The sequence below is a fragment of the Larimichthys crocea genome, chromosome IX (assembly GCF_000972845.2).
Source record: "Larimichthys crocea isolate SSNF chromosome IX, L_crocea_2.0, whole genome shotgun sequence".
Taxonomy (NCBI): Eukaryota; Metazoa; Chordata; class Actinopteri; family Sciaenidae; genus Larimichthys; species Larimichthys crocea.
This window is the reverse complement of record NC_040019.1, coordinates 10972128-10984206: the sequence shown is the minus strand read 5'-3', so window position 1 is coordinate 10984206 and position 12079 is coordinate 10972128. Positions and strand designations below refer to the sequence as shown.

Here is a 12079-nt window from a genome sequence, read left to right as displayed (position 1 = left end):
TCGACACGCACCCTCAACCAGTGGAGTCAAATCTGGCGGAGGGTATGGTGGGTGCATCCCCCCGGGTGCGCTCCACATAGGTCAATGCATGGCTGCTCCTGGACTGAACATTGGACAGGCTGCTCCCATCATCTACCAAAAAACCACTTTATGATCAAAACATCATGCAGTCTGATCAACTGTACAGACAATACACAAATGTAAGCAAGATATGGCTACTTTGAGAACAAAAAAAATACACATAACATAGAATAGCATATTATTTTTTTCTTCATCACATAATTCCATGTCATTTTATAGTTTCAATGTCTTCGGATTAAAGTGTATGTGTGTGTCCTGGTTTACATTATTCCTTTATGTCTACTTCAATTTCATTTTTAAACTCTGCTTAATGTGTCATTATTCACATCAACATTGTCATGAAACTGCTAAAATGCACGCACCCTCCCGTCAGTGAAAACAATACAAAATAAAATAAAAAATGTATACCCACAAAGAAAAATCGACTTTACAATATGAACGTGTGCAAACTGCAAAAAATTGGGCACAGCTTAGTGTGGGAGCAATAAATGAGCATCTTTTGATGTTCTCGTTTATTCATTCATTAATCTGCAGGTTTGACTTAAAAAACTATCGCATTGAGAACTGATATTCAATACAGTGAATGCATGAATCAATTAATGATCGCAAGTAAAATATAATGAATAACCAATTTCTAAAAAATTTACTGTAAATGAAAAAAAAATGTAAACCTGGTACAAAGAATATGGAAGGCTAGAAAACCACTCCATTCAAGAAGACGACTGATAAGTTAATTAATAGTTTCTCTACATTATATTAATGGAATATTTACACATTTGTTTTAGAGCATTATTATAAACATTTGGTGCTGTCAGTCTGTCTTCTTATCTGTCGCTGTAGTGGATCCATTGGCTGTGACCTCACCTTGCTTTCAGCCTGAAACTGAAAATAATAAATCTTTTTAAAAAATGCCGTTATCAACAACATCACAACATTTCTAAACACCAGTACGAGAGATATTAGTCAAGTGAAACCCAACTTAACCCACAAAATACAATCACTTCAGGTGTCAATGACAAGCTGTATCACTGAGCAATACACGATAAATAATTTAGTTTTCAAAAGACATGATAACAAACGTTACTTTCCAGGTTAACTCCCCTTACAAGTCCCATTACTCTTCTCACTGACTTTTTGGTCACTTGTGCCATTTCCTGGACTGCTTTTTTGGTCCAGAATGTGTTGATAATGGTGAAATGAAAGGGTAGAGGAAAGGTTCCAGGAACCTCTTGTAGACCCACAACAGGACAGGATCACATACAGGAATGCACACCATGACTGTGGCTCGGACGGCTGCGCCAAGAATAGAAAGAACCTGGACCAGAGAAAGAAGACACAGGGTTTCACAGATGTCAAGAAATAAAATAACGCGTCTTCATCTTAGTGACTACAGGGGTGTATTTCATTCATTATTTAATTTGCTAAGTTACTCAAACCCCTTCCTTTGAGGTATGACAGTACTGATAGATTTCTTTTAGTAGGTGGTAGACAGGTGAACGTCGTGTAAAAGGTGAGGCCGGATTGATGAGGTTGACACTGAGTTTATTAGAAATGATTAGAAACTATCGCCTCAACCTCCTACGAAACACTGGAGCAATCTCTCAAAACACTAAAGCAGTCACAAGTAAAAAAGCAAGTTTAATAACTTCTTTAAGTTCTGAGTAATCAATATTCAGTCAAGACTTCAGTACTGTCATACCCTCATAAAGGGGTTTAAGTAAACTTAGCAAATTAAATGAATGAATGAAATACACCCCTGTAGTCACTAAGATGAAGACGCGTTATTTTATTTTCTGACATCTTGTGAAACCCTGTGTCTTCTTTCTCTGGTCCAGGTTCTTCTATTCTTGGCGGCCGGTCCGAGCCACAGTCATGGTGTGCATTCCCTGTATTGTGATTCCTGTCCTGTTGTGGGTCTATAAGAGGTTCCTGGAACCTTTCCTCTACCCTTTCATTTCACCCATTATCAACACATTCTGGACCAAAAAAGCAGTCCAGGAAAATGGCACAAGTGACCAAAAAGTCAGTGAGAAGAGTAATGGGACTTGTAAGGTGAGTTAACCTGGAAAGTAACGTTTGTTATTATGTCTTTTGAAAACTAAATTATTTATCCGTGTATTGCTCAGTGATACAGCGTTGTCATTGACACCCTGAAGTGATTGTATTTTGTGGGTTAAGTTGGGTTTCACTTGACCTAATTATCTCTCATACTGGTGTTTAGAAATGTTGTATGTTGTTGATAACGGCATTTTTTTAAAGACTTATTATTTCTCATGTTTCAGGCTGAAAGCAATGGTGAGGTCACAGCCAATGGATCCACTACAGCGACAGATAAGAAGACAGACTGACAGCACCAAATGTTTATAATAATGCCTCTAAAACAAATGTGTAAATATTCCATTAATATAATGTAGAGAAACTATTAATTAACTTATCAGTCTTCTTTGAATGGAGTGGTTTTTCTAGCCTTCCATATTCTTTGTACCAGGTTTTACATTTTTTTTTTCATTTACAGTAAATTTTTTAGAAATTGGTTATTCTTCATTATATTTTACTTGCGATCATTAATTGATTCATGCCTTCACTGTATTGAATATTAGTTCTCAATGCGATAGTTTTTTAAGTCAAACCTGCAGTTTAATGAATGAATAAACGAGAACATTCAAAAGATGCTCATTTATTGCTCCCACACTAAGCTGTGCTTCCAATTTCTTGCAGTTTGCACACGTCATATTGTAAAATCAATTTTTCTTTGTGGGTATACATTTTATATTTTATTTTGTATTGTTTTCACTGACGGGAGGGTGCGTGCATTTTAGCAGTTTCATGACAATGTTGATGTGAATAATGACACATTAAGCGGAGTTTAAAAATGAAATTGGAAGTAGACATAAAGGAATAATGTAAACCAGGCACACACACGTACACTTTAATCCGAAGACATTGAAACTATAAAATGACATGGAATTATGTGATGAAGAAAAAAATAATATGTTATTCTATGTTATGTGTATTTTTTGTTTCTTCAATGTAGCCATATCTTTCTTACATTTGTGTACTGTCTGTACAGTTGATCAGACTGCATGATGTTTTGATCATAAAGTGGTTTTTGGTAGATGATGGGAGCAGCCTGTCCAATGTTCAGTCCAGGAGCAGCCATGCATTGACCTATGTGGAGCTGCACCCGGGGGGATGCACCCACCATACCCTCTGCTCAGACTTGACTCCACTGGTTGAGGGTGCGTGTCGAATCCTAGCTCAGCAGGGACAGGAGGAGGAGGAGAAGAAGAGATGGATGTGTCTCATTAGTTCTCCAGCCAGCTCCATCTCGTTCATAGCACGTTCAAACTTCTGCTCTATCCATCTTGTTGGCAGACGTTTTCTATCCTACAGTTTGCCTGGAAGAAAGACATGTCTGATTCTCTCTGAAGGTTAGTAGGCTCCTGTGACACACATTGATAGGAAGGTGGTTTTGAGGCCCTTTTTGTTGGAGTAACTTAAACTTAGATGAAATAGAATAAAATAAAAGCATCCATGGTCTAAGTCAAGATGAGAAGGAGCAGCCTTTGGGTGACATTTTAGAGGAAAAATGCTAGACTTTATTTTTTTTTTACTACTTTTATTTGACAGTGATAATTTCTACATACTTTGCAGATAAAGATTATGTAACATATGATCAGATGATAAAATTATAAATTGTTAAAGTTCCATGCAACACTGAGATACAGATTACATGACGATTAATAAATATTAAATATCCAACAATGTAATATGATGGTATGAAGTTTTGAACGGAGCCAATCTGCATAAGTACTTCTAATTTTAATCAACTGCTACTTCTGCTTAAATAAAGTCTCTGAATACTTGTTCCAACACTACACCAGGAGGAGTCTTTTCAGGGCTTTCATTCATTTTTTTATTTAATTTAATTGGATTTTGGAGGTTCATTTTGAAAAAAATCATATATACTTTAGTAAGAACAAATAATTTTTACAACAATAAGACCAAAAATAACAGCTATAAGCTTGTTGATTACTGTTGATTACATGTTTATTAACTTATTTCTTCAGCCTGGAAGCAGCAGTGAGGCCACTCACTGTACCATTCACTCTAAATCGTTGTCTGAAACTATATTTAGAGCTAAAATTTGGGGATTTTTTTTCTCCAAATGATTTAAAAACTTCAATCAGACTACAAACCAAGCCAAAAATTATGGGTGTAGTCATGAATTTTAACATTCCCATCATAGTGCATCAATCATCTTCTGATTATCTCAAGAATATATCAAGAATAAAGGGATTTATGTCCCATTAACATTTAGAAAAACTTTCTTTTATCAGTAGATGATGGTTTAGGGCCAAAATACATCACAGACCTGCCAGTTACATTATAAAACATTTTGCCTGGCTTTACTTGGCAGTATTAATGAATCTTTGGGGGGTTTTAAAATCTTACATTAACTAAGAAAAACAGCTTTTTTTTTGCCTTGATTTACCCTCTGGCAGGAGGCTGTGGTCTATCAGGACCAAAACCTCACACAAGAACAGTTTCTTCCCATCTGCCACTGGCCTCATCAACAAGGCCCCTCTGACACTGACTTACATACCATCCACCTAGCCAGGATATACAGAGCACCTTTTATTCAACATTTGTTAGACTACCTTGTTTTGATTAATATCTTGCACATATTTCTGCACAAACTGAACCGAACCGAACATATTGTCTGTCTGCTCCTTTCCATGTATTTCTGAAAGGCTTTTAATACCCCGCAGTGCTACAGCACTACAGCACTTTTAATTGTATTTATGTTAATTGTATTTATTTGTTATGTATCTGTTATGTATTATTTTAATGGCTTTGTTGTAAAGCACTTTAGGCACCGTTCGGCTATTGTAAAGGGCTATACAAATAAACTTGATTTGATTTGATATTGTGTATATTTGCCCAGATAGCAAAAATCTTTTGCCTTCGCTTTGGCCCAAATCTGGCTTTCATTTTGGTTATGGGTGGATGTCTGGGCTGGGCCATAAATTGCCCAAATTAGGAAAGCCAAAATCATACCAAAAGGGAGCCAAAAATTCACCCAAAACAAATTGGGGACTTCCAAAATATAGCCATAAATGTCCCAGAAGAGCCCCAAATCAGCTGTTCCCGCTCACGCCCAATCTTCTATCATGCCATAAGCATGCCATAACTCAGCCATATAGTGCTGGCGCCTCCTTGTCTATTGTGGATAACCCTAATCATACCACAGTTAAGCCAAAAGGCTTTCTTAGAGCCAAAAGAAAGCCAAAAATGCCAAATGTATGCCATAATACAGCCAAAATATTTGCTATCTGGGTACATTTATATATTGTTTATATTTTTTGAATACTTTCATATTCTATCTCCCTTATTTTCCTCATATTTTTACGTAATGTTTTGTTATGCACCCAAAACAAGAAGACAAATTCCTGGTATGTGAAAACCTTTTTTCTGATTCTGATTGATTGATCATGAATGAATACATATATTTACTTGTGAATTCTCTCTTAATTGAGTAGTCAAATGAATCAATGAATAAAAGAAAATATTTGAAATCTTTGTCTTGCCTTGTTTGCTTAAGTACATTTAATTTGATTTGATACACATCTATCTATCTATCTATCTATCTATCTATCTATCTATCTATCTATGTAGAAAAGTTAAGTTTAGATCAGACACTTGGGATCTATTGGCCCCATTTCTATCTGCAACGTCACCGACGTAGCAAACGCCCCATGGTGTCGTCATTACGCAAGGGGTGGCGACGTGGAAAACATGGTGGAGAGGAGTATGTAGAGTAAACTTAATTGCCTCAGGTCCAGCACAATTTCAGGAATTTGCCTCTGTAAATCACGCTCGATAGTCTAATTGGACTAAACTTCTGATTTGTGTGTTTAAAAAACAAACAAAAATTAACGTTTAACGGTCGTGGACAGAGAGAGAGATCCGGTGGAAACTGCGAGAAGCGTTTATGACAGGTAAGTTAAGCCGAGCGGTCAGCTGATACAGGACAGGCAGTGGACGTTAGCTGCTTTTATGGACATGAGTTATTAACCGAGGTTAACACGGAGACACGAGTCGTTTGTCATATCTTCTTCATGTCGGTACGAAAAGTGTTCACGGTGCAAAATGACCGAGGTGCTGCTGAGACCGGAGAGCATTTCCTGCACCTGAGACAGGGCGAGCTAGCTAACGTTGGTGAGCTGAGACACATCTGCAGACACAGGTGATGAATGTGGACATTAATGTCTCCTTGGCAACGTCACGAATAGTCTGTGCACCATATTAACAGCATAAAAAAAATACTGTGTCTTGGTGGCATGTGACCTCTTAACTAAGGTTTGTGCCTTTCATATAAACATATATATATATAACTACATAAGGCATAGACTGTCTGTCTTTACCCCGGCATGTTGGTTAGCTGGCTACACCTGTGTGTCAAAGGTGTGTCACTGCAGCAGCACACGTCCTGGTTCTCTGTGTGGCATCCTGGAGTGGACGTGGCCTCTTTGCACAGAGATTTATCTTGCTCCACTGAGAGAGTAAGAAGACAATAAATGGAAAGTCGTGTTCTCCAGTGAGGCAGTGGTTAGTGTATGGTCGTCAGATTCCTTTTGGATGTTGTGTGTGTGTTTTGTGTTTACCGAGCTAATTCTGCAAACTGTGATGGGCACCGGTGATTAAAGCGTTTCCTCTCTCCTCCCAGGACTTGGCATATGCCCGGTTAAAAAAAGCAGTGAAGAGTGGTGAGTCTGGCTGAGCGGAGCCAGTAGAGATGGGTGCCAACACCAGCCAGGTTAGTGACCTGTCTGACAACCCCAGCCTCAAGTCCCTGGTGGGCACAGAGTCCATATCGGAGAATGACCCTTTCTGGAACCAGCTCATCTCATTCACCTTCATCAGTCCCACCAGCAGGTACACAAACACAAACCTAGAAATGTTCTGTTTGTGCCCCGAAACTGTCAAATCCAATCGATCCAGTGTTTTTTAGTGTTAAGTTTTAAGTACTTTAAAAAAAAAAAGAAGCTCTTTTGCTTTCAAAAGCATATCAATCTAATCTTCAGAAGAATAAGAATCAGATTAAAATAACTTGACCTTGAAAAACAATCACTGATAATAAGAATAATTGTTGCAGCTCGCCCAACAGGAAAAAAAACAAAACAAAAAGCCAGCCATGACGAGAAACGAATAAAAGGTCAAATTTACCGTGACAGTAACAAAATTGAATAAACTGAATTGTAGACCTGAGGGTGCCTGGAAGAAAATGTAACTCCTTTTAAGTATTTCATCAGTTGCATAGCTGGTGTGTTTTAAAGATTTAGAGGACAACAAACTAGGAGTGACACCTCAAACAACAACTCCATTTGTGACAAATTCTCAAAGTGTGTGTCAAAGTATGTTGCACCAACAGACGTTTGGCACTCAACCTTTCCAGTGAGGAAGTCCTTCAGGATTCAGTGTGTTTGCTCTCCTCATCAATCTTCCAACAGCGTGCCCTGCTTGCCTAAAAACAGATTAACTTGTGACCATTCAGTTCCTTTGTAAGCAGTCGAAGAAGAAAAGATACTGCATTCCCTCCTGGAGCTGGACTGTTGGGCTATGTTTCCCTAATATAATCAGAAATGTGCCCAACTTTCCCAACTTGAAAAATGTATTTCAGCACAAACACAAGACACCAAAGATATAAGATGAACATACACATACACAAAACAGGACTGTTAGAGTAGTTTTATGTAGTTTGTAAAATGTCAGAAAGTAAAAGAAGGAAAACGTCTGATTACCGCTTGTCGCCTTTGACCAACAGTCCAAGACCATTGTGACCAAAAAAGGAGCAAATACTAATAGACTATAATACTATAAGACTATATTTGTCAATTTATTTGATGATTTCACATTCCTACATTTGAAGTCAGGTCTAGGAGTTAGGAAATGAGAGTTTTGTATGTATATAATGTATGTGTGTGTATGTGTATGTATATATAAATAAATAAATATCATCATTTGTCTAAATTCAGTCAAAACATCAGAGTAGAATAAAGTGGTGTGCTGTCAGAGGCAACCTTTATGGATCTTAGTAGGAGCATGTCTGTGTAAACACAGTGTAAATGCATCTGATCTGCATATAGAGAATAGCAGTGAAATATCTAGACAAGGCTGAAAAGCCCAATAAGTATATGTGAAATGAGCACATAGAACACATGAGTTGAAAACAGATACAACATTTTTAAAGGAATGGTTTAATATGCACGGTCATGCCGACAGTTAGACATGAAGACTGGTATCAGTCATCTCACTCTTGGCACAAAATCGAAAACGCATACTTCCCCAAATGTCAAACATTCCTTTTAAATGTCTTGATGTGTCTCAGCTTGTCCTGTCACTTCTGGTTTATTAAAAAAAAGAGTTTTGCTCATGATCACAGTGGTGATGTCCAGAGAGAGTTTTACTGTCAAAACATACTGCAATGACATGACGGCACTTGACGGAGCATTTATATCATTTGGGTTTTCTGTTTTGTGTCACTGCGGATGCAACTATTTTAGTGTTATTAGGGCTTAATTATAGTGCAGATTTCTAGCATGGCAACAGATGATACAGACATTCAGCTCTGATCTGTTTCCTCTCGTATTTTAAGTATCTTCTCCCTTTTTTTACTAACTTCTTCCCTGTTTTTCCTTTTTAAAACAGTGGTGACTCCAAGTTGCTGGAAGAGGCTGTCATCCCTTTGGCCAAGATCCTCAGTATGTTTCCTTTTGATATGAATTGCTTCAAGTGTTTTTATTTTATTATTATTATTTTTTTTAATGGCCAATACTTCGGTCAGAATGAATGTCAACTTTTTCATAGTTTAATTAAAATAACAAACATTTGTTTCCTTTTGTCGTTTGCATGCCAAATATCAAATTGGGAAGTTTCTGGAGCTTATGTAACGCTGCTGATAAGTTGTCTGTTGTTTTTTTTTTTTTTTCTTTTTTTTCTTCAAGTTGAAAACAATCCCAGAACGGGGAACTTTGGCGCTCTTGTGAGAATTTTCCTGGGAAGAACCAAAGAGCTGAAAATCTCTACAGAATGCCAAGAGTGAGTATGGGAACCTCAGAGCAGAGGATGAACTCGGATGACTGTGTCAGTAATGATAGACGCCGTGCATGTGTCCGCTGTGCAAGTGCACGCCAGTTATTGTTTCATCACAGGCAGTCCGGGAATCTTAATTTTTCTTTTTACAGGGGAGAAACACTGAAGTGGTTGTAGTTTCCCATGAGAAAACTGCTGAGGTATAACCATCAACACATGTGGCATTATTCTGCGTTCACTGCCAAGCTCTATTTCCACAGAGATCGACCCTGCCCAAGTCACCAAATGCGCAGAGTGGGAGCTCCTCGTTCTTTATTACACATCATTAGAGGTTGGAGTTATCTCTCCCCAACCACTCCCATCTATTTTTCTCATGTTTCATAACAGATTTTGTCCCATAAACCAAATCTACATGTTCTCGGTCTGACATAATTGGCATGTGCAAATTAGCAATTTGTGGGACTTATTAGCCACCCCCGTGTTGGCGTTTAGTGGTTGCGAAACATTGTGGCTTACACCGGATGGTTCCAATCATTTCTTTTTTTCCTCTCTTTTGTTTCTCACCAACTCAATAATATCATTACATTCTGCGGTGAAATCGACCTTATTCTCAGAGCGTGCTGGGTTGTCACAGTGAAGGTTGTAGTTATGGGAAAACTATTAGTACATAGTTAAGTTAAATATAGCAGCTGTCAAAAAGGCAATATAAAAGTGGAAATTACGAAAGAACATGCACAGACGGCCAAGCTTTCCTTGGTGCATGTAGGACATAAACCCTCATAGCATTTATTTTCGGCGCGGACCTTGAACGTGTCGTACTTTCTTTTGTTTCTCCTCTGCAGTCAGCTGTTTATCTGGCAGGCCCACAATGCACTGTTCATGATTCGCTGCCTGCTCAAGGTGTTCATCAGGGAGATGAGTGAAGAAGAGCTGCACCTACAGTTCTCCTACCAGGAGAGGGCACCAGGCTCCTGCGGAGGTGAGCTCCATCACAGATTAATTTGGAGATGGAAGCGTGTCCACAAAAATTGCACAAAGAAAGCAGCGTCACGGGATTTGAGAACTGAATTTGAGGGGGTGTTTCACTTGAATGTACAAAAATCTACTGAGAAATCATTGGGAGTGCTCCCAATCAGCTCATAAGTTGTGAGTTATTACAATATACTCACATGGGTCAAGTGTGTATCACTGCCCTTCACAACTAAAGAGAGACACCCCTGACTGGCTGCAGATCAGTTTTTGCCCTCAAACACAGACCCTATCTGAGCTAAGTCTCCAAATAAACTCTGCAACTCTGTGTGGTGTCTTGACAATCTTGATATATATAAATAATGAAACAACTTTTTGGTGCTCACATCCAGAGACAGTGAAAATACTAATAAAAGGACATTTTTAAGGACCACATTTTAATCCCTGCAGACCTCGGGGTAGATCTGAATACATAAATATCTTTCTATGATTTGCAAACCAAATGACACTGAGCTAATAACTTGTTGAGAGTGGCAAAGAGGAGATAATCAAGGATGTCTGCAGGTCTTTTGAAAAGTAATTAAGTACAGTTCACTCAAATACGACCTTCAAAGGTATTAAAGGTATTAAAGTTTTTGATTTAATTTACAAAAGTCAAATATTTTCTTTTGACTGCTGCAGACGGTATTGTTAGTGGCTCAAGATTGGATCTTTTTAGTGTTTTTCAAAGAATCCGTGGCCATTGTAGTTTCTTCTTCACTCTAGGACGGAGCGTGTGAGGCAAGGGAGTTACTATCGGCAACTATACTGCTAGATGACACTAAATCCTTCACACTAGTCCTTTTAACAAAAAAAGGGGGGAATTGTTGCGATGGTGGTTTTTGTTCGCTCAAGGCTGTTCGGACCTTTTTTTTGGCCAGCACTACCAGACCTTTAGAAAACACTACTGCTAGTTACAGTAACATGAAGCTCGTTGTTCCATAATGAGCAAGTATGAATTAATTATATCAATGGGAATTATTATTCTGTACTGCTGGGATGTGCTAAAAAGAAATGTCTTTTTAAAAAGTCTTAAATTTAACTTTGTGAACCCTGCAGAAACCCTGTAAAATCCTACGTATCTTATTTCCCTCAATGCCATTCCTCTGTAGAGCGGGCATCAAATATGGATGAAGGGAATGATAGAGAGAGGTATCGGTACAGTGGGAGTTGGAAAGAGCAAAGCTAGAAGATGATCAACAGGGAGCTGCCATATATGTCTCACATAATAACTCCCTCAGTCTCTTGTGTAGAAACGGGCAGCCAAGACCTCCTTGAGGAGCTGTTGTCTAACCTCATTCACCTGATCGTTGAAGTGCCCCTGCTGTAAGTATCTCCCTTGTGTGTGCATGTAGTGTTGAGTGTTTGTGTGTGTGCGAGAAAGAGAGAGGAAGGTTGAATTAAACACCCCATTGTGTCCTGCATACACTAAAAAGGTCAGATTGTGATATACTGTAAAGTGACATTTTACACAGCCTTGGTTGTTCATGCTGCCCTGACTGTCCCCACACAGCCAATTTGTTAATGTCACAGTGCTAATTGTTCAAGATCACATGTTTGACATTATATCATCATCAGCATGACATGCACATGAAAACACTGAGTATTGGCCAATTTACTGCAGTTTCTCAGCCCAGCCCATCGTTTAGTTTCAGTTCCTTGTTTTTAATTCATGTTTGTTGGTTGTTAAAGTCTCTAGGATGTTAGTCATTGAGCAGTTAATGAAAAGCAGTTTGTGAAAAGTTTATTTTCATGTGTGACTCTCACTTTGCGTGCTCCGCTTTGCTCATCCGCTCCCCGATTCACTAACCAAGAGAAGCTGAAATCGATTATGGAACAGGGTTGGGCTCAGATGCCCACATGTTTCCTTTTCAGAGTCCTCAGCCAGACTGAC

The 12079-nt window shown here is 38.5% G+C and overlaps 2 protein-coding genes across 5 annotated transcripts in view; both read left to right on the top strand.

The window, feature by feature from the left end:
- c21h18orf32 (chromosome 21 C18orf32 homolog) overlaps nt 1-2770 on the top strand; it is a 4740-nt gene extending 1970 nt beyond the window's left edge. The window contains exons 2-3 of the mRNA XM_010742526.3: nt 1917-2133; nt 2364-2770. Coding sequence (XP_010740828.1) covers nt 1954-2133; nt 2364-2429 — 246 coding nt within the window. The 5' untranslated portion in view covers nt 1917-1953 and the 3' untranslated portion in view covers nt 2430-2770. The remainder of the gene's footprint in view (nt 1-1916; nt 2134-2363) is intronic.
- Nucleotides 2771-5839: 3069 nt separating this feature from the next.
- The window catches only part of dym (dymeclin), a 49051-nt gene continuing 42811 nt past the window's right edge, over nt 5840-12079 (top strand). Inside the window, exons 1-6 of one of the 4 annotated variants that reach the window (XM_019275546.2) lie at nt 5840-6083; nt 6812-7020; nt 8794-8846; nt 9090-9183; nt 10020-10156; nt 11439-11511. In XM_019275546.2, the coding sequence (XP_019131091.1) occupies nt 6881-7020; nt 8794-8846; nt 9090-9183; nt 10020-10156; nt 11439-11511 (497 nt within the window). In that variant the 5' untranslated portion in view covers nt 5840-6083; nt 6812-6880. The other 3 variants (XM_019275545.2, XM_027282157.1, XM_027282158.1) reach the window with 3 other exon arrangements.